General features: G+C 51.1%; 2 protein-coding genes across 5 annotated transcripts in view; one reads left to right on the top strand and one right to left on the bottom strand.

The window, feature by feature from the left end:
• The first annotated feature begins 1,596 nt into the window (after positions 1 to 1,596).
• CHAC1 (ChaC glutathione specific gamma-glutamylcyclotransferase 1) lies at positions 1,597 to 3,973 on the top strand. Its single transcript, XM_006201666.4, has 3 exons — positions 1,597 to 1,965; positions 2,374 to 2,409; positions 2,847 to 3,973. The coding sequence occupies exons 1-3, from the start codon at positions 1,744 to 1,746 to the stop codon at positions 3,246 to 3,248; spliced, it is 660 nt and encodes a 219-aa protein (XP_006201728.1). The 5' UTR covers positions 1,597 to 1,743; the 3' UTR covers positions 3,249 to 3,973.
• Positions 3,974 to 18,276: 14,303 nt separating this feature from the next.
• Positions 18,277 to 21,215, bottom strand: part of INO80 (INO80 complex ATPase subunit) — a 113,280-nt gene continuing 110,341 nt past the window's right edge. For all 4 annotated transcript variants that reach the window (XM_072962657.1, XM_072962655.1, XM_072962656.1 and 1 more), the window contains one exon: positions 18,277 to 19,864. In XM_072962657.1, the coding sequence (XP_072818758.1) occupies positions 19,647 to 19,864 (218 nt within the window). In that variant the 3' untranslated portion in view covers positions 18,277 to 19,646. The remainder of the gene's footprint in view (positions 19,865 to 21,215) is intronic.

Below are 21,215 nucleotides of genomic sequence, written 5' to 3'. Positions count from 1 at the left end.
CAGGATAGAGACAAGAGGAACAAGTGAATATGCAGAATGGAAAGAAAGAGAAAGGAATAACCAGAAACAACTATCTGTCTGTAATTTTTTCCAACTGGGAAAGTAATTCATGCTTCTTGTTAAAAACCCAAAAGTCCTCCTCTGGTGACAGGTTCTGCTAACAGTTTAAGTGTATTATTCCATATTATTACTTTTACTAATATTAATGTATAACTGGTTTTGTTTTAAAAGAACTAGCTTCATGCTATACACACCGTAGTGCAACATTCCTACTGGGGAATATATCTTAGACACCACTGGAATGATTACTTTAAGAGTGCAGATAATTTTTTGGTTAAATATCTAATTAGAATCAAATGAAATGAAATATTACCCGTTTTCCGTGCTAGAGGGCTCCCTGTTCCTTATCAGCAGTCCCTTGGAGGCAGTTCTTATTATAAATTTTCATATCACCATAAACCTTCTGCTGCCTGTTTCCCTTTTCCAGCCAGAGACATCCTCAGGGGGCAGTCTCTTGCGGCTGCTTAGGGGGCCAAACCCAGGCGGCCTGAGGACCGTCCATGCGTTGGGAAACCAGTAGCCAAGGGCAAAGGGCAGTAGCTGCTCACAACCTTCTGGGGGGCTCAGTCGGACCCTCCTTGCTCTCCACTCCTAGAACCTTGGTGCCCAAGATTAACCCAACCATTGTTGCAAAAGTCTCATGTCCGGGCAGAACTAAACCCATCACTTTGGGGCAGGGCTGGCCTGGCTTTCCTGTCTTTATGGCTTTTCTCCGCAGGTCTGGCCACCACTGCTAAAGTGAGGGAGGCTGTTCCAAGCGCCTTGAACGGCTTTTCCTGGAGCCTATTTTGGCTTAGGGCGTCCCATATCTGCCCGGGGGCATAGCCTTCACGTGAGGCCCTCAAACACCAGACGCCGGGTCTGACTCAGTCTTGCAGCCTCTGTAGAACCCCTTGCCAGCCCCGTGACTCAATTTCTCCATTTGCTCACTCGGGCCAACGGCGTGAGACATCTGTGTGGAATGCGTAGGTGCCTCTGACAGCTTCTCCAGAGTACGTGCTCCCAGTCGAAGCACCATAGACAGGCATTTACACCTCCCAGAACGCTCCTTCTGGACGTGTTCTGCACTAGCCCTGGTATGACGTGTTCTGTGCTAGCCCTGGTATGAGTCCATAGGACCTGGGATGGCAGTGACTTGGCCAGGTGCGCAAGCGGGACTGCTGAGGAGACATCTGCCCCGGGCCCGCCCGCCATGGTTCCCCAAGGGTCCAGACCATGAAGGGGCTGCCAGAAAGACGACCAGTACCCGCATCCGTGCCCACTGCCCGCCGCTGACGCAATCTGAGGCGCCCTTGCTGCATGCGGGAACTGGGGAAACCTCCCCCTCCGTTGCATCACTCCTGCCAGGTTTGCTACAGAGGTGGAGTTGAACCAATCAGCAGGCACTCTGGGCGGGGGGGCAGGCCGCGCAGTTACCCACTCAGAGCGCGGCGCGGTTAACCGGACAGCAATATCCGAATGTGATTGGCCAAAAGGAAATTTGCCCCGCCCCAATAACCGCGGCATCTGGCCGCGGTGGGTGGGGCTTCCCGGCCGGAGGGTTTAAAGAGCGCCTCCGACGAGGCCGCGCAGCTGGAGCGACCAAGCGGTGCCAGGCCAGGTGTGCGCGTCCGTGGGTCCTTCCGTGCAGGTGCCGGAGACCAGCCCTGGAGGCCGCCCGGGCCCGTCCCTGTGCCCGGCACCATGAAGCAGGAGTCCGCAGCCCATAATACCCCGCCCTCCTCACCACCCCCCTTGCAGCCTCCTCAGGACGACAGCGACCCCCAAGCCCTGTGGATTTTCGGGTACGGCTCCCTGGTGTGGAGGCCCGACTTCGCCTACAGCGATAGCCGTGTGGGCTTCGTGCGAGGCTACAGCCGCCGCTTCTGGCAGGGAGACACCTTTCATCGGGGCAGCGACAAGATGGTGAGCATCTGACCATACCCGGGGGAGTGAGGTGGGTGGGGGCAGGATAGTGGGCGTCCAGCCGTTGCCCTGGAATGTCCCGGCCTATGAGGACAGATGGCGACTATGTCCTGATGGGGAAAATGTGTTAACCTGAGTCCAGGGTTTGTGGCTTAAATTTGTGTGCCCAGTGGGTCACTGTGTGATGGCTAATCTGTGATCCTGTGGATGGCTGTGTTGATGAATATTTTTGATTACCAATCTGGACCACTGCCGTGTGTCTATTTCTCCTGCATCCGTGCATCACTCCCCAGGAGGAGTGGGGCTCTCTGAGCCCTGGGACAGAAGAGTTGTTGAGGGTTTCCTCTACTACTGATGGCAAAGCTGATTTCTAACTGGTTTTTTCCAAAATCTTTCTTCCCTCCCTAGCCTGGTCGTGTGGTGACCCTCCTTGAAGATCATGAGGTAAGTGCCTGAGTCAAGAGAGGCACCCAGCTGGAGGGGTGCAGACAGTCAGAGCTCATGGGTCTTTGGCTGCAGGCTAGATTAGATGCCCCACTGGTTGAGAAGGGTGGTCTAGCTAAATGCTTCTCACAAAAATTACTTGAGGATATTGCTAATGAGATTTTAATTTAAGAGAATTTAGAGTGGGTCCTGAAACTCAATCCTTACACGCTTACAGGTGATGCCATTGGCTCTCAGACCATTTTCTGAGAAGGATTTCTGTTCTCCCTGGACTAGACCATTGTATTAACCCCTGTTAAGAAAGGGAGAATGAGAACTTGGTGTATTGCTACTGGAGAGCTCAATAGCCTTCTGTTCACCCCCTTTATAGAACACAGTCGTGCAGTGGGACAAGAAGGAGCTGTGTGACTGACCCTGGTGCCCTTGTTTTCTCCTAGGGCTGCACTTGGGGTGTGGCGTACCAGGTGCAAGGTGAGCAGGTGAGCGAAGCCCTCAAGTACCTGAATGTGCGGGAGGCAGTGCTCGGTGGCTATGATACCAAGGAGGTCACCTTCTACCCCCAAGAGGACCCTGACCAACCACTCAAGGCATTGGCCTATGTGGCCACCCCACAGAACCCTGGTTACCTGGGCCCTGCACCCGAGGAGGCCATTGCTACACAGATCCTAGCCTGCCGAGGCTTCTCCGGCCACAACCTGGAGTACTTGCTACGCCTGGCAGACTTCATGCAGCTCTGTGGGCCCCAGGCACAGGACGAGCACCTGGCAGCCATTGTGGATGCTGTAGGCACCATGTTGCCCTGCTTCTGCCCCACCGAGCAGGCTTTGGCACTGGTCTGAGGGGCTGAGCCCCTGCAGGGAGTGCCTACATGAACACAGGGGCCAGGTCCCCACTCCAGTGCACAGACATACTTGATACAGCTGGAGCCCACTGAGAGGACTCGGTGGCTGGCTGGGGGCCTTTCTTAAGCCCCTCCCTGTCTGCCAGCCCCCAGCTCTCCTGCCTGACACTCACTGACTTACTACTTGAAACTTTATTTATTGCACCATGTTGGTGTGGTGGGCAGGGTAGGGGGCCTGCCCTGGACACAGGGGCCCTGCTGAGCGGTGCCCCACCCCAGGCACCTGATGCCTGACCAGATTCCCCCCAGTGCTGCTGCTAACCCCATGGTACCCAGGCCCCCACCTCCCTAGGGAGCCTCCAAGAGCCTTGACACTCCTCTGCCCTCTACCCCAGACCAACCATTTCCTAGTCCCAGAAATACCACCTGCTAAAAGCCCCAGCCTGCTGGTGAGGGATAGGAGGGAGTGAAGAGAGGGGGCCCTACAAGAACTGAGGTCCCTGCCAGCCCTGCTCATCCCCCAGGTCCCCAGGGCACAGCTGGATCTGGAGCCCAGACACAGCTGAGTCTGGACATGGGCCTGTCACCTATTTGGCCTTGTTTTACTGTCCCTCTGTATGTCTGTCTGGGTCACTCCTGTCTGTCAGTCTGGGAAGCTCATCACTACAGGCCTTGGTACTTCTTAGTCTGTCCCATACTATTATCCATAAACTGATCTCATTATCTGTGCTGTGCTGGAATGTGATTCTTTTTTCAGATAAGCGGTTGGGGTAGGTGAGGTGGTAAAGCCCTGAGAGACTCATAGGAGGGGAAAGGGTGGGTCCCTGTTCATCTCCATCCCTCTCTGCCAGGGAGGGGGCAGCGGAGCAGGCAGGACTACCAGGTTACATCACTCTCATAATATGCAGAATTCATCCCGGGAAGCTCTACTTGGCAGCCCTATGAGCAGTTCTGGCCACCCACCTGGTCCCCTGCATCTCCCAGCTGCCCTGAAGAGGCTAGCAGGGTCGGAGTTCAGACCAAGTCTCCTCCAGTTGCAGGGTCAGTTGCTGCCTCTTCCTGACAGTGAGGCTGGACTTCTGGCTTCTTGCTAAAGGAGCCACGTGGGTTAAAGGAGTTTAAAGGGTAAAGTGATGACAACTTGTGAGACACTGCTGAAAGTGCAGGCCTGGAGGACCTGATGGCCCTTTGACTTCTGAGATCCAGGTGCTCATTCTTGTCTCCTGAGACTGTGATGTGCACTGTGCCTTCTCTCTTACTGTGACCTGCCAGGATCTGTGATGGGATGAGTTGCTGGCTGCCCTCTAGGCTGCTGCTTGTTCACCATTGGCCTGCCCCTGGCTATTCTTTCCTCACCCTGACCCCCAGGTGCAAAGCCCACCTCCCAAGATCTCAGCCTAGCCCTGTGCTCCTCAACTGGGAATGGCTGCTCAGTGGGTTCAGCCTTTACTCCTGGACCTGCTGAATGGGTGTGGGGCCCAGGTGAGATTTTAGCAGCAGAAGAGCCTGGCTCCATCCCAGCCTTTCACTGGCCCAGTGACCTCCAGAAAAGTATTCAGCCTCTGAGACTCAGTTTACACTGGGATGCTGGGTGGTATGTATGTGTTGCTGCCACTCTTGTGGCTGGTGTCCTGGTTTGGTCTGGGTGTCCCCAGCAGGGTCAGCTCCAGCCAAGTAGGGCAGCCATTGTGCCTGGGAGGTTGCCCATGCGTTGACAGCCTCGTGTCTTGGCAATTGATGGGAAAAGTGTGGAGTCCAGCCAGGTTCTTCTGGGAGCTAGGTCACAAGAGGAGGCAGCTGGTGGCAGGGGGCCCTGGGCAGCCACCTCCTGGCCTCTTGTGCCAGGGCATGGCCAGACAGCCAGTCTGGGTGCTCAGAGCAGAGCCCTGCTCTATTCTGAGTGGGGGTGGGGAAGGCTGCTTGCCAGCAGCACATGGGCTCACATTCTTCAAGCCATTCATTCAGCATGTATTTACTAAACTGCTGTTATATGCCAGGCACTGATCTAGGCTTTGGAGATAGAGCAGGGAAGAAATCTTCCTCCTCAAGGAATTCTGAATGGTGACCATTTGGCATGAACTGTGTCACAATGGAAGGAGAATAGGGCATTCAATGTAGAAAGGGCTCTTACCCTCGAAGGGTTGTGGGGAGGTCAGGGAAGGCTTTCTGAGGGAGGGAATTATGGCGCCAACCTTTGGCTTGAGACAGGATCTCTGTGAACAGAAGGAACATCTTGTACTAGAGGGGGAGGCAAGGTCAGACCAGCTGGACCAGAGTGACATGGGGAAGGGGAGATGAGGCTGGACAGGTGGTAGGACCACATCCCGCTGGCTGGTCTGGTGTGCTGTGCGGTGGAGGTGGCATTTCTCCTGGGTTGGTGGGAGCCCCCTGTGGATTCTGAGCAGGGAAGAGACTGGTTAAAAAGGAACACTGACTGCTGTGTCAGATTGGAGGAGGAAGGTCAAAGATCGGCCGGAGGAGGTGAAGATGGCCTGAGCTGAGGTGTGTGGTGGGAATGGACAGGAACGTGGATTCGAGAGCAATTTAGGGGGTGAGGTTTGCAGGACTGGGCGAGACTGGTTGATGAGGAGAGTGAGGGAGAGGGTAGAGGGCCAGGGTTCCTGGTGTGCTTGGACAGTTGGAAAGAGATCTGCCCTGCATGAGTGTTCGCATTGGGGGTGACTGTGGGGCAGCTGGATGTGTGTGTCTGGGACTCAGGAGAGTAATATGGGTTGGAGTCAGAGATTTGGTGCTTGAAGCCCTGGGAGTGGAGAGAAAAGAGAACGTGGCCCAATCAACCCCGAGGACCCCAGCCCTAGTGGACCGAATGAAGCAAGAGTTGGGAACAAGCAGCTAGAGAGGTAGGAGGAGAACCAGAAGAGCATGGTGTTCTGAGAGCCAGGGTCTCACTGCTGAGATGCCAATGAAAATAAGGACAGAGGAGTGTCCACTGGGTGACATGGCAAGGAGTCCTCAGTGGGAGTGATTTCAGGATCAGTGGCGGGAAGCCACAAGGTAGGGCTGCTTTCAAGAAATATGTCTCAGATAGATAACAGGGTCCTACTGTATAGCACAGGGAATGATATTCAATACCTTTGTAATAGCTTATAATGAAAAAGAATATGAAAAGGAATATATATATATATATGTATAACTGAACCACTATGCTGTACACAAGAAACTAACACAACATTGTAAACCAACTATATTTCAATTAAAAAAAAAAGGCAAAAAGAAAAAAAACCAAAGAAATTTGGCTGCTAAGAGGAGAGGGAAGCAGAGGGTTAACTGAGGATATAGGAAGAGTGTAGGGGTTTCAGGACTGCAAGAGCTTTTATTTATGTGGCATATAGCAATTGACAACACAGTATATTAGGAATTAAAGTGGAGAAGTTTAAAACATTTAATAATTAAAATTTAAAAATAAATGCATTATATGTTAACATTTTGGGGGGGCTGGGAAAGGAGGTAATTAACTTTATTTATTTATTTTGATGGCAGTGCTGGAGATTTGAACCCAAGACCTTGTGCTTGCTAAGCACCTGCTCTACCACTGAGCTATACCCTCCTTCCCCTATGTTAACATATTTTAAAAGAAAAATGATTTTGTTTTCCAAAACAAATTTAGTGAAAGGAGCAGCATTTTATATTTTTAATGTCTGACTTTAATGGAAGCAACTGGACACTCATATTCTGCACTCACTCTGTTGCAAATTCACATATATAGTTCTGGAAAATTCCATTGTACACTTGTGAGGAAATGAGAGTGAAAAGGCAAATAACCTCTTAGTATTATTATGAAAATAGTTTTGACCTCACAGACCTCCTGAGAGGGTTTTGAGGCCTCCCAGTAGTCCCTGGGCCATTTTTGAAGACTTCTGATGTAGGAGCATTGGGGAAAAAAAAAGATTTCTTTTCTTTTTTAGTTGGAGGGATTTAAGCAGGGTGATGTGTGGATGCCCAAATTCAGGCTGCAGCTTTAAGGAATTTCAGAGTTAGCAGGGATCTCAGAAATCCTCCTCCTGTCCATCCCTCAAGGGCATCCTTCTGGAGAACCCGGAATAAGTAGGAAGGAACAGCCAATTCACTTGCGGTTTATTAAGTCTACAACAGGCTGAGGGGCCCTGGACCTCCAGCTGTGGGAGACAGGCTGACAGTCTCTCCCTCACGACTAGTCTGGGCCAGGGGCAACTCCAGGAACTCAGGGGACGGATGGGGCAGAGGTGGTCAGGCCTGGGAGGACTTTAATGAAGCCACAGGAATCCAGCAGGTGGAGGCACTCCAGGTGTGTGGGGATGGCGTCAGTAAAGGAGGGAGGTACACAGCGCTTGGCAAGTGGCTGTGTGGAGGAAGCCTTGGGGTGTTGGGGACGAAGCTGAAAGCTACTTTGGAGCCCGTTCTTGGAGGAAATGTTAGACTTTATCTCGTAGGGAAGTTTGAGTTCTGTGGTGATGTTTTTGTTTTTTTCATGTGTTTTGCCTCCCACAGAAAGGTCTTTGTTTTTGTTCTTTTTGTTTTGTCTGCTTGTTGAGCAGACAAGTGTTGTGTTCAGGTCTAGTTTTAAGGAGGCTTGTGCTTACGGCAGGGGAAACATAGTAGGAAGGCCGCAAGATGGGGGCAGGTGCTGGGGAGGGCTGAACTAAAAACAGGAGCAGGGAACGTGAGGAAACTTCCTGGCAGCTGGCTGAAAACAGGGACAAGCAGGAGGGAGGAGACTGGGGATCCCTGGGTTTTGCTGAAAGAGGGCATGGACACTACAGGGGACTTATGCGAACACCACTCTGGCTGCCCTGCACTCTTCTAGGGCTGACAGGGTCTTAGGGGTTCTCCAGGTTGCCCCCCACTAGCCCCACGAAGGACCACTGTAGTTCCCCTGAGGACCATGATGGCAGAGAAGCAGAGGCGGTGGGGAGATGAACCTCGAATGGGGGAGACCCCATCTTTCCCCAGGCCTGGCTCTGAGAAGGGTCAGGGTGCTCCAGGGCCAGGTTAGGGGAGGCAGCCTTCACAGGCAAAGTGTCCCTGAGGGCCAGGGTCGGAGCTAGGCTGACCACACACCCCAGTGTGCCCAGGACAGGCCTGGTTTACTCCTGTTGTCCTGAGGTAATTATTAATTTCACTCTCAAAAGCGTCCAAGTTCGGACAGTAAATCACATGGTGACTGTGGAAACCGGGACGGGGCAGGACTGCTTTATTAGGTAGCTGTCAGAGGCGGCTGACGAAGCCCCTGACCACCCCTGTCCTCCGCCCTCCTCACCCCGTCCCTGGAGCCTCGTCCCCAGCCTGGGCCACTCTCCTCTGCCCGTCCCTGTGCCCCTTGAAGAGTCTCGCCAGGCCTGCCCTTCCCGGTTCAGGCCCTCCCCGGGCATTTCCTTGGGCGTGAGGGGGAGCAGACACACCCCGAAAGCTCAGTCACAGCGCCGCTCTCCGTCACCGCCCGGCCTCTCCAGGAAGGAGCACCGCGGACACCCGTGCCGGCCCCTCCCGCGTCGTCCGAGGACCCCGCCCTGGGCGCGCCCCTCGGGCTCGGCTCCTCCCCTTGCCCCGCCCCCTGGAAGGTAGAGCCCGGGGTGAGCGCGCCCCTCTCATCCCATGTTAGCCGTGGGCACAGCCTCCTTCCTCAGACCTTCACAGATTCTGCTGTCTTGCCGACCTAAGGGCTCCCTGTCCCGTCCAACCACCCTCGTCCTAAGACTTGTTCTGTTTCCCTAGACGATTGTCATGCTCTCCAAACGGATCCGCCTTCCCCAGTTCGGTGTCCTCCTGGATATTAATTTTCTACATAATGTAAAATGCATCTCTGACCACGACCGGGCTCCCTCACAAACTCCCAGAGCGCTTCGTGGCCCTCAGGATGAACTTCCCTGCGGCCTGGCCTCTGCTCTCCCCTCAGGGGCTCGCTGCCCCTGGGCCCCTTCATCCCGCCTCCTGCCTGCTGTCTCCTCCTACCGCAGGCTATTTCTGGTCACAGGGACTGTGCTCCTACTGCTTTCCCTACCCGAGAACTTTGCCCAACCCTGTCACATCCTCCCGAACCAACGAACGAACCACTGGCATGGTGCTTCCAGAAGCTGCTGCTGACCCGGGCTCGAGGTGACCCACCTCGAGAACATCCTACCTCAGTTTTGTGCCCCGCACGTTGTAGTGACGTGATCTGCCTGTCCCCACTAAACCGAGCTCCCCCCAGGGCAGGAACTGAATGTATCCCAGCACGTAGCGCAGCTCTGGGGCCCCACAGGAACTCAGGGGACCTATGGGGAGCGGTTTTAATGAGACACCCCTCTGAACGCAGTCACGCTTCCCATTGGAAGGAAAAGCCCCATGAAAAACCTCATTCTTGGCCAAGGGAGACCTGCCAAGCTGCCTCCCCAGGCTAATATTCAATGTACATGTTTATGTGCACAACCCAGGAATGTGGGACTGGGAGCCACCCGGGCGAGGGCAGACCAGCCAGGCATGGGAAGACCCAGCATGTGCCTGACCCGCACTAGGCTGGCCCCTCTCTCCCCTAGGTCCCTCTGTAAGAGATCAGGCCCTAAACACACATCAAGGGAAGGGTCACCCTTTGGCAGGCATGTCAGGGGAACAGGCAGTACTCTTGCTAGTCCTCCCTGCTCTGGGAAGGCTAAGCTGGAGGGCTGTTTGCACCTGTCTCATGGGGTGGTGCTCCCTGTCCCCACAGGAGGGCAGCTGGGGCTTCCCGGGCACAACCTGAGAGAAGCGGAGGGTAATGTACCCAACTGTGGCTTCCTCCTGCTGGAGTCGAAGCCTCCCACCAGGCAGCCCCTCCTGGGGCTGTCATGTCTATGCCAGGTCAGAAGGGTGGCTCTGGCTGGGAGGACACTGAGCCATGGCGGTGAAAGCTGAAGCTGCTTGTATAGGGTGCCTGAGTCATCTGTCCACAGGAGTGGGCCCTGCCCTTGGGGGTTTCCACAGGAAGGGAGACCCAGTTCCTATTCACAGGCCACTTGCGGCCCTGAGAGGCATGATACACACTGAACAGACCTGACAGAAGCCTGTAACACGCCTGCAATCTGCAGGGTGCCTCTTTACCTTGTCTTACCTAGTCCATTTCCTCATCCTGAAAGTCTCTTCCCTGTCAACTCTGGCCTGGCTAACTCATCACTCAGGCTTCAGGGCTCAGTTGAGAAATGTTGCCTTCTCTGGGAAGCCTTCTTTGAACCCCCTCTACCTGACCACCAAGGCCTGAAAGTCTCTGACATCTATGCTCTTTCTTTTGCAGATTTGATAGCACTATGTTCCTTGTTGGTCTTCCCAGAGGACTGTGGGCCTTGAGGTGCTTCCCAGAGCCTGCACACAGTAGGTGCTCATGTCATGTTTGTTGAATGAAAGCCCAGTCACTCAGCAAGAAGTGGGCACTCAGGAAGAACAGCCCTCCAGCTTGGCCCTCCCAGAGCAGGGAGGACTAGCAAGGGTACGGACCGTACCCGTGACATGCCTGCCAAGGGGTGACCCTTCCCCTGGTGTGCGTTTAGGGCCTGACCTCTTACAGAGGGACCCAGAAGAGAGAGGGGCCAGCCTAGTGTGGGTCAGGCGCATGCTGGGTCTGCCCATGCCTGGCTGGCCTGCCCTGTGAGGGGAGGATGGTGCTGGAAAGGGCATTCTGGACTGTCTCCTCACAAGAGGGACCATGCAGCAGAGGAGAGTGGGCTGCTGGGCGTGCAGGGAAGGGGAGGAGACAGACCTACCATGACTGGCCCCCACCCCATATCCACCAGGGCCTCATACCCTGGTCAGGACATTGAACTGCTGTTCAGATGTAAAGAAAGAGCTCTGGGCTGGGATCCAGAGGTTCCATTCCTGTTTTAAGCTGTGTGTCTTAGGCGAGGCACTTTTCTTCTCTCTGGGCCTCCATCTTTTCAAAAATAAAGTGAAGAGCACCAGAAACTTGCTCCCATCCAGTTCCAATGGCTCCTCTTTCGCAGGAGGGACATGGGCTTGGGGTCAGAGGGACTGAGTTCAAGAACTGGGCTCCATGTACCCTGTGAGTCCTTGGTCAGGTTATTTAATACCTCTGAGCTGCAATTTCTTCATCTTTAAAGTGGGAGTGATAATCATAACCATCTCTCAGATTTTTGGGATTAGATGTGCTATCAGGTGAAAAACTCTTTATATACTTTAAATTGCTATGTGAATGTTGGCTATTATTATTTGACTATTATTTTTAAACAGCACCTAATTAGTTACTGGATTATCTCTAAACTCATTAGAGTGTAAGCTCCATGAGGGCCAGAGCCAGCACCTCCTGTTCATTCCTGTGTCGTTGGTGCCCAGCAGCACAGAGCCTGGCTTACCTCAGGCCTTCAAAAAATATTTGCTGGATAAGTAAATGGATAAATGAGTCAACTTGGCTGGATAAGTAAATGGATAAATGAGTCAACTGCATGAATGAACTCCACTCACTTAATGGAGCACTGAGGACAAATCAGGTTGATAGGAGAAAGGGAAAAGAGGCCGGAGGCAGAGGAGGAAGGGGGTGCTCCCTCGGCTACCCAGCTCTGCTATGTTGGGGAGGGTGGGCGAAGAAAGGCAGGAGGGGAGATGACAGGAAAAACAAACTTGGGGCCGTGAGATGAAGCCACACAATTCTGCTGTATCTTCTAGGTGGCCCTTCCATATGAGCCCTCTTCCTGGTCAGTGCCTGCCTCCACCTCTCATAGCCCCTGCCCTGCCAGCAAGTGGGGAAAGGGAGGAGGAAGGAGGGCTGGCTGAAGTTGGGCCATTCTGGTTTGTTTACCAACAGCACAGTCTTCCTGGGTCATGACAGTCAGTAGAAGCTGACCCAGCTAAATATATCTCTTCTGCTGGCCTGGACCACACAGCCAGCCCCTGAAGGCCTGGGACCACCCGCTTATCCCTCTGGATTGGGCCCTGGGCCTCCTCCTGACCCAAGAGTTCTGTGTCCCCAGGGAGCCAATGGCCGGTCAGAGTTCAAATCAAATGCAAATGCAGGCTGAACCCAGGAGGATAGTTTCTTTTGGGTGGAATCAGAGGACTTAATGGGAGAAAACCAATTGTCCAGCAGTAGGACAACCAGAATCTCTCTTGGATGGCATATCTGCAGTCATTACGAATATTTAGGAAGAGTATTTACTAATGTTTGGAAAAGTTTTTTTTTTTACAGTACTCTCTTGACATTACTGTGTAATATTAAGTGAAAAAAAAATACAAAGTTAGACACATAGTATGAATACAATCATGTCTTTAAAAAGCATAGCAGTATGTCTGGAAGGAATCACCAGAAACTGTCAACACAGTTTGCTTCCCAGGAGGAGAACTGGGGGCCAGGGGATAGGATGGGAGAGAGACTTCGTATTCTTGTGCCCTTTTGTATGTTTTTGATTTTGAACTATGCAAATTTATTATTTATTCATAAGTAAATAAGTCAAATATGTAGTAAAATAAAATGCAGATCTGAAAAGAAACTGCTTGTGTATGGAGAGGCACTGGACATACCCTCAGAGGTTAAGAGCACTGATTTGGGTGGTGGGCCATGCAGGGCACTCCTTTTTCTACACAGAGGAAAGCTGGCCTCATGCCCAGGTAAACCAGAACACTAGCCTTGCAAACCAGAACAGATATGGATGCTCAGAATCTAATTTGATGGATGCAACAGGACATACCTGCCTTAAAATATCACCCCATGGTGCCTGAAATTCCAGCCCATGCCTTTGACTGAAGTACTGCTTCTCTATAGACTCCTGTGAAAACATTAAGGTGCTCTGGGGAGGTGGGGTGGGGCCTGGTGCTGTCATGTTATTATTTTATCACAGGAACTGAATTGTGATACATAAGACACATTGTGAGAAAACTATGGGAAATGTCTTATTTTCTTCTTGCTTTTGGGTTTTTTGAATTTCCCTTAAAACCACATACATTTTTTTTAATAGTGCTTATTACAATTATACATAGAAATAGTAGAAAGCTTGGAATGGTATAAAGAATTAAAACCAATTCATAATTCCAATAACCAGGAAAGTTTACTTCCTTCTAGTCCTCCTTCTTACTACCGTATTAAAAAATCTACATATATATTTATGTATGTATGTGAGAACGTAAACTTTATTTACTATTGTGTCCTATTTTTTCACCTAAGATTAAATTGTGAGCATTTTCCTGTCATCAAATATTTTTGAAGATTATGATTTTTAAAGGCCACCTAATAGTCCAACACGGTGATGTACAAAATTTATTTAACCAATCCTGTGTTGTTTCCATATGGGTTGTTTCCAATCTTTTGCAAGGTTTGATTATGCTGCCATGAACCCTTTGTGTTAGTCGCATATAACAGAAAATCCAGTTCAAATGGGCTTAAGCCAAGTTATTGGTGAAACTCAAAATTTAAGAGAAAGAGAACTTATGGCAAGGCCCCGTTTAGGCTCCTGCTCCATTTTTCCCATGGTTCTACCTTTACCCTTCATTGTGGTAGCTTCCTCCTCAGGTTGGCCCCTCCTATTGGCCCCAGGGTAACAAGCTTTCACAGCCCTGGTTTTCACTCTGATTGGCCAATTTATGAAAGGCTAGCTGCGAGGGAGGGAAAGTAGGCCCTGCCCATCCTCGACCAGGTCATGGTGACAAGTATGAGGGATGGTTAGGCCTCTCCCTGTGGCTATTGTGGGAAGGGAAAATGCTTAGTCAGCCAAAGAATGTCTCTGTAGCCTGGCTACTCAGATTGGGGTCTTTGTAGTTGCCACTATCGTTTAGTGTTGGGCACACAGTAGTCACAGTGCAGTGCGCCTGGGCAACAGACGCTCACGTGACCCAGGTCTTCAGGAAAGGTTAAGATATGCTCAGTAGGGTCTGTTTAAGCAGTGACTTTCATAAAATCACTTAAAGAGAGTCCTAACCAAGATAAATTCTGATGCTTCAAAGGGTTAAATGTCAACTCTCTGAAAGACTTAGCTATTCAGAAAGATTCTGCATGACCGAGTTCATGCTGCCCTTTCCAGATCAATGGTGCAGAGGACAAACTGAGACCACTGAAGCCACATGGCCCTGACAACCCATTGGATGATACCCCCTACCGACTTCAAGGGTCGGGGGTGACTTCAAGGATGCAGGGCATGGTACTGCCCAGGGTCTTCCAGGACCCCTCACCTGAGAACTGGAAAGGGAGCCATTTGGGGCTGTGTGATGATGGTGGAGGGCATAAGATGTTCTGAGTGCCCCTGGGCATTCTCCCAGAGAGCAGCTCTTAGGACCATCAGCTGGGCTAGGGGAGCTTAGAAAACCCTCCATCTCCTGCAGCTGTGACCCACTGTGACCCTCTGTGCCCCTGCTTCCTTTAAACCTTCAGAGGATGTGCAGCCTAATCCTCAGTCTAGGTCAAATCCAGAGGCCCTCCTTGGTCTAGGCGTTCATTCTTGAGTGGGTCCCAGGACCTTGAAATGCCAAGGAGCAGGAGAGCAGAGAGGCATGGACCCTGCAGAGGTGCTCACTCGAGCCTGTTCCCTGGCCTTTGGGGAGAAACTTTTAGCTAAGAGGAGGGAGATAAAGAGTTGGGGTATCTCTCCCTCAGGAATCCCTGTTTTTCTCACCCAAGGTGCCAGAAACTGTAGACCAGGGAGTCTGTGAGATCTGTGAAATGTATCTTGAGCTATGTAGCTCCCTGTGTCCATTTCTGCTTCAACCTAGTGTTTTTCTTTTGATGAGCAAGAAAACTCTAAAAAAAAAAAAAAAAAAAAAAAAAAGCAAGATGCTCATTTTTGGCAGCAGGTAGGAAAGAACGAGGAGTATGCCCCAAGCAGCCTGACGTAAAGGAGGGAAGTTGAGGAATGAGTGTGGGTGGTGGGTGTTTTAAAGAGGAAAAGGGAGCCAGCTGAGTCCCAGGATCTGAAGCAAGGAAGAAGCGGGAGCACAGGAACAATTCAGGGGCCTGGTGATAAGGGAGGCACCCAGCTTCCTCGGGGACCTAGGAAGTGGGCCTGAGGCACGGCCTCCTCTTTCCCTCTCTTTCTACCTCCCCCTACACCCAGCCCCAAGCACTGTCACCTGGGATTGGCATCTCCATAGTCCAGTCGTGGTGCTGTTTGCCCCAGACACTTCCAGGATGACAAATGGTGGGTACAATGAGGGCTGACATAGCCCAAGCTCCTGCCACCCTGGGGTCCCCAGGAGCCTCCACGTAGGGGCCCCTCCTCTAGGCAGGTGCCTTTCTTTGCACCATTTGCTACCACAGAGCAAGTACCTGGGCACACAGTTTTAAGACAGCCAGAGGCCCTGCTTTCTCCAGAACAGACCCTGCCCCCAACTCCATGCTCTCCACATCTAAGTGGTTTGAAGGTATCATGAAGGTGGCTGACTTGGGAACCAGCACTGACCACAGCTGCATCCCCAACTGCACGGCCTCACTACATTCCAGCAGTCTCAGAGAAGCATGGGAGAGCTGCCAAATTTCTCCATGCCTCTGAGAAGGGCTAGGAATTAGCTAAGAAAGCTGACTGGGCCTTAGGGGTCTGGTGGTCATGATGAGACACATGCAGAAAACAGCTGAGTCCAGGGATCGCAGACTCTCCAGCAACTAAAGAGGCTACAGCTTGGTGGAGGCTACAAAGGACACAGGAACAGCAGCAGATCAGAGAACTTCTCTCATACCTCACATGTCTAACAGATGTCTACCTGGGGAGAAAGGGGATGGAGAAAATCATGGAGTGATAGGGCTAAAATGAAAAAAGGGAACAAACATGTATGAGACCAAAATTTCCTGGAAATGCTAGCTTTTCACTTTTTGTCATCAAGTGAATTAAGCTGAATGACAGAACAAATAAAGTTGTATTTCCTGCACAGGGCTTCCTGGCTGGGGTGGGGCTGGAGGGTGCCCAAGGCCTTGTTATTCCAGGTATGGTCCCAGAACCAGCAGCCATCACCTGGGATGAGTCAGACATTCAGTTTTAGGTCTCTTCTTAGACCTTCTGAAATTGAATCTGCATTTTTTAAGATCTGAGGTGATTCATATGCATACTGAAGTTTGATAAGCATTACCTTAGGGGATGATTTAGAGGTTTCAAAAATGTTTAACTCTACACAAAAACTTTACCTAGCAGTCAAAGCAGAGCTGCTCTGTTTAATTTGGGTGGCTCACATCTCTTGCTCATCACTCCCAATAACCCTTGCAGCACATCAGAGGACTTCCAAAACTCCAGGTCCAGGAGGTCTCCAGAGACTCCTGAGTGCTTCAACAAAGCCCTAGGCATGGAAACCAATAGTAAGCACAGTTTAGACTCCACATTACCCGGCTGCTCAAAGTGACCCACAATATTAAAATTCACTTACCTAGGGCCCCGGAGCTGGTTCTGTGCAAAGTGACCCTGGTAGAAAAGATGGCCCTCACTGTGATCCAGCCCAGCAATTAGCCTACAGCTTGGGGGAGGCTACAAAGACCTGCGCTCCAGATCTGGGCTTCTAGGCTTCCTGAGGGACATTTCTTTTGGCAGGCAGAAGCCCTCCTCAGCGTTTTTCTGTGTTAAGGGACTGGCTCCCTGGGTTTATAGGTAGTAAGAGTTAAGCTCTCCCACATGGGAGATGGACAAATGTTCAGAAAGTGGATAGACTAGCTTGAGCCATAGCTTGGGGACTGGACTCAAATTGTTAATGAGTTTGAGGCCTTCACTTTTAAGATTTAAGTCTCAGCTATGAACCTCAGGTAGAGAGGGACAGATGAGGGACATTAAAGCTGTAAGCATACCTCACAATGAAATGTTAGCTGTTCAGGGATTGGATTGAAAATGGGTAACAGGGGAGCATGTCTGGGGACAGATAAGACTGGAAAGCTCTGATCCAAAACTTACATGCTTTTCAGGAGAAGGCACAAGCCTACCTACATCTGCACAAAGCCACTAGAGGAGCTGAATTGTCAAGTCCCTGGAAAGGCAGCCACTGCTGACCTTGGCAGGGTTTACAGTCCTGCAGCTGGGGGCCAAGCTGAGTAATGAAACTGGAGAGGACCCATCCTAGTGGGCTTGTTGACCAGAAGTCACAGTGATGATGACAATAGGGCATGGCTAATTGGGAAACTGACACTGGTTTGTTCCGTTATGAGGCCTTGGTCGAGTTTACCAGCAAGAAAAACAAGACCCGGCATACATGATAGTGCTGCTTAAGATCAACAAAATGAAGAAAAGGCTGATCCTCGTGACGGGGTGAGCAGCAGCTGCTCAGGAGCCAGCCTACCCTAATCAAGTGTATGCAGGGTGAGCTAAGGCTCAGAAGGCCACACAGCCAGCACACCGAGAACAGCACAAGCCCTGCTCAAAGGTGACGCAAGAGCATATCAGTGTTTTATTTAGCTCAATCAGAGAAACAGTGTCAGTCCAGGCTGGGAACTCACTCTTTTTCCAACTCATCAGAGAGCTAAGTTTTCAAAGCCTGGATGTCTTTGGAAGCCCTAGTAATGTGTTTCACTGTTTTCGTTCATGATTCTTACAAGTACAGCTAATTCTGAAAACAGAGTTCGTTTCACAGTTCCTTAGTATTTCTGCTGGCTTAACTGATCGACTGTGGGTCCTGGAACTGCAAACAGGGCTGGTTTCTGGGATTTATATTCACATATTTGGACACAGTTTTAGAAACTGGGACCATAATGTTTCATAGTTGGGGATTTCATGTATTACACACTGCCAGGACAATCTCTCACCAGGGGTTTTTGGAGAAAGAATCCATCAGTGTTAAGATTACCACTACGTAACTGCCTAATGGTTGACCAGGTCAAACTATCTACGTTTAAGTCCTGGAGGCTAGGTCTGGAGTTATAAGAAGCCCACACCAGAGGGCCTTGGCCCTGGCCTGCCAGGCACTTGTTTAAGCCTCCTCTCTGATGGTTGGAGGCAAATTCCTCTGCCCGATTAACATCCACAAGGGCACTCCTTGTCCCGCTAACCATCTCTCCTCTCTGACCACACGAACGATGACGATGTTGGGGCCCTGCTTCCTCTTCATCCTGCCACACTCCCCTAAGAGCCCCACGATGCCCCAAGGAGAGGCAGCTGCAAAGACCACAGACATCCCAATTTACATAAAATTATCTCACTCCATTTTATTTAAGATTTTTTTCTCCAGTTAGTAAAAGAAAGATGTGTCTCTCTTTATACATATGTACAAGTTCAGTTATAAAAATAGACAGCACATTCAAAGAGAAAAAAGGCTTGGCATTTTTCTGATTCCCTCTAAACAGCATCTGTACACGGGAGTCTGGGTTTTGGCAGGGGAATCTTGATGATTTAAATTAAATGACTCCCCTACCACCCCTACTCCCCCCAAAAAGAGTTTTAAAAATCAATCTATCTAAACTCAATTCCGCGATTTTCAGGTGTGCAAATTAGAGGCTGGCCTGCCCAGAAGCACCTGCTCCACCAGGGACATCAGGTCAGGGACAGGCAGAAACACCTCCCATGCAAACACCACCCCTTTGCCTCTCCTGGAGGGAAGCAAGCTCAGGCTGGTGGGGCCGGGCTAGGAGGGTGGGTGCTGAGCTTGCCCTCTCCATCCTCTCCACCTCACTCTGCGGTCCCTTCCTTTCTCAGTGCAATACAGACAGTGCATACAGCCAAGCAGGGGGCTGAAGGGCAAGGGTGGGGAGACTGTGCATTCAGGAAGGGCAAGGGGAGCCTGCAAGAGGGGCAGTGAGGATGTCCTGCTGATTGAGGTGGCTCCTGGTCTCTTTACTGGCTTCTGGGAGTCCCCGGGTGGGAGCTGCTGCTACTGTTGCTGGTGGGACCTGAAGGTTCTCTGGTACGAACCATGCAGGACAGGAGAGGAAATGCTGAGAAAACAACTGCCTCCAGGCGTGCTTCCTCTAGTCTTCTGCATCCTTACAGACCACTACCTTCCCTTGCATTCACTGCTCTCCTCAACGGTGACACTCTGGCAAATGGGGTTTGGAGACCTGGGGAGCTGCCCAACAACTGAGGACACAATGATTTCCTCTCTTTCCAGCCCCACAGGATATCACAGCTCAAAAAGAAGTCTCCACCATGGAAGGCTCTTCACAGCACTTGTGGAGTCTTTGCAAGGGACGTGGCCAGAGCCAAAGAGTGGAACGGGGATGGAGACTGTGCCTGAGCATCTAAAGGGGGTCTATGTCAGGCCCTTCCCCTGTATGAGGTTTAAGACTTGCCTATAAGTTCATTCCAGAGGCTGTGGGGCTGATCCCTATCCTTGGGTCTTTTTCCTACAGGCAATCCCAGAGCATTCCTCTTGAGACACAGGTGATCAAAGTGCTCACACAAACCACCTGCCTGTCTTTGCCTTGCTGCAACTGGTCATCGCTGCCCTCTGACTCGGGATGGAAGATGCTGCACTGGGCAAGCCATCCAAAGACCATTTGCAGGCCAGGACTCTAGCCCTGGGTTTGGTTGAAGGAAGTGGGAGGGTCAGATGGTTACCGTCCTCCAGGGGGGTTGGTGCCTTTGCCCTGTTTCCGAACCAGGGAGTCTGAGGCTAGGCTGCTGGTCAAGTGGAGGCTCTTGGGAGTCCCAGGAACATTATTCCCTTTGCTCAAAGGGGAGCTCAAGGGAGAAGAGGCGCTTGAAGGTCCAAAATCAGCAAGCCCAGCAGGCCGAACAAGGGACGTCTGCAGAGGACTGCTGGCGGAGATTCCTGTGGGGATGGAAAGAAAGGCAAGAAGAATGTAAGCACCAGTCTTGTCTGAGCTGCCTCAGCACCTGACCTTGGTTATTGGAGGCTGGCCTGGAGATGAGGCCGTGGGAAGCTGTTTCTGCCACTCTTCTTAGCATATTTGCCTACTCTGCCTGTCAACGGTTTTTTCAGAAAGAAGGATGTGTTTTTAAGAGAAAAATGATACCTATCCAGCCCTCTCCACACTACCTCATCTACAGGGAGTAAGGCATCACCTTGGCGCTCTAGGACAGAGTACACGTTACACAACCCGGAGAAGCCAAGGCCGTGGGATGAGCTGTAACTTATAGGCATGAATGTATTTTCTTATACATTCCTTCTTCCTTCTTGGGACACCACTTATGATTAGCTGCTTCCTTCTTAATTTCAGAAGATGTCCTCTACTCCCCAGTCTAGCCAGAGGGCACAAGACTGCCCACTCCATCCTGTGTCTATACTCACACAGTTCTCCTTGTGTCGGATGTGGCCACACCTGCTCTCTAAGCCCTGCTACTTCAAGGACCCAATTCAAATCTCCCATCTCCAGTAATGGCTTTCTGGGCAACAACTCTTTGTGACCTTCTTAAAAGAGAATGCTAAGTGCTTGGCAGGCAGACTAGTGTCTCCTCTCATCCACAAGGGAACTGCAGGTGACGTATGAAACCTTCCTTTCCCTTGTTTTCCATTCCCAGTCACCAAACACTGTCAATTTTTCCTGTGACGCTCAACCCCCTGTTGCCTCCTTCACCCCTCCTGCCCCCTCCTCAGGCCAGGTCTCCAGGGGAAAGCCTGAGGAGTGTCATGCTTTGCCCTATCGGTCAGTGAAATCCTGCCATGGCAGCCTTGACTACTGGCATGATTGTTTTCCAAGGATGTGATGAGCTAGCAAAAGGTTAGGAAACACTGGGCTGGGATATTATACTTCATATTTGTTGAATGAACAAATAAACAAAAGCCGATATTCCTGCAAGAGGAGAAAGGGGAGGTCAACTGACAGCAGTACTTTCTACTTAATAATGCTCTTACTTGCTGCAACAACCCTAAATCTTAAGCCCATGTTTTTGTTTGTTTGGTTGGTTTTTAAAAAATTGTATTTATCTATTTATTTGCAGGGGGAGGTAATTAGGTTTACTTATTTATTTATTTTTTGATGGAGGTACTAGGGATTGAACCCAGGACCTTGTGCACGCTAGGCATGCACTGTACCACTGAGCTATAGCTGCCCACCTCCCAGACCATATTTTGAATCGGCAGAGAAGTCTGTGGTGAGTGCTGCTCTTCTCACTACCAGCAGATGTCTTACATTCCACCGCTACAATTGTTCTCCAGGTGT

The sequence above is a fragment of the Vicugna pacos genome, chromosome 6, assembly GCF_048564905.1.
Source record: "Vicugna pacos chromosome 6, VicPac4, whole genome shotgun sequence".
Taxonomy (NCBI): Eukaryota; Metazoa; Chordata; class Mammalia; order Artiodactyla; family Camelidae; genus Vicugna; species Vicugna pacos.
This window is presented reverse-complemented; position numbering and strand designations above follow the sequence as displayed.

Coding starts and splice junctions, on each gene's coding strand:
- CHAC1 (XM_006201666.4), top strand. CDS start 1,744: ATGAAGCAGGAGTCCGCAGCCCATAATACCCCGCCCTCCTCACCACCC. Junction 1,966..2,373: donor ATCGGGGCAGCGACAAGATG/GTGAGCATCTGA, acceptor TTCCCTCCCTAG/CCTGGTCGTGTGGTGACCCT. Junction 2,410..2,846: donor CCCTCCTTGAAGATCATGAG/GTAAGTGCCTGA, acceptor GTTTTCTCCTAG/GGCTGCACTTGGGGTGTGGC.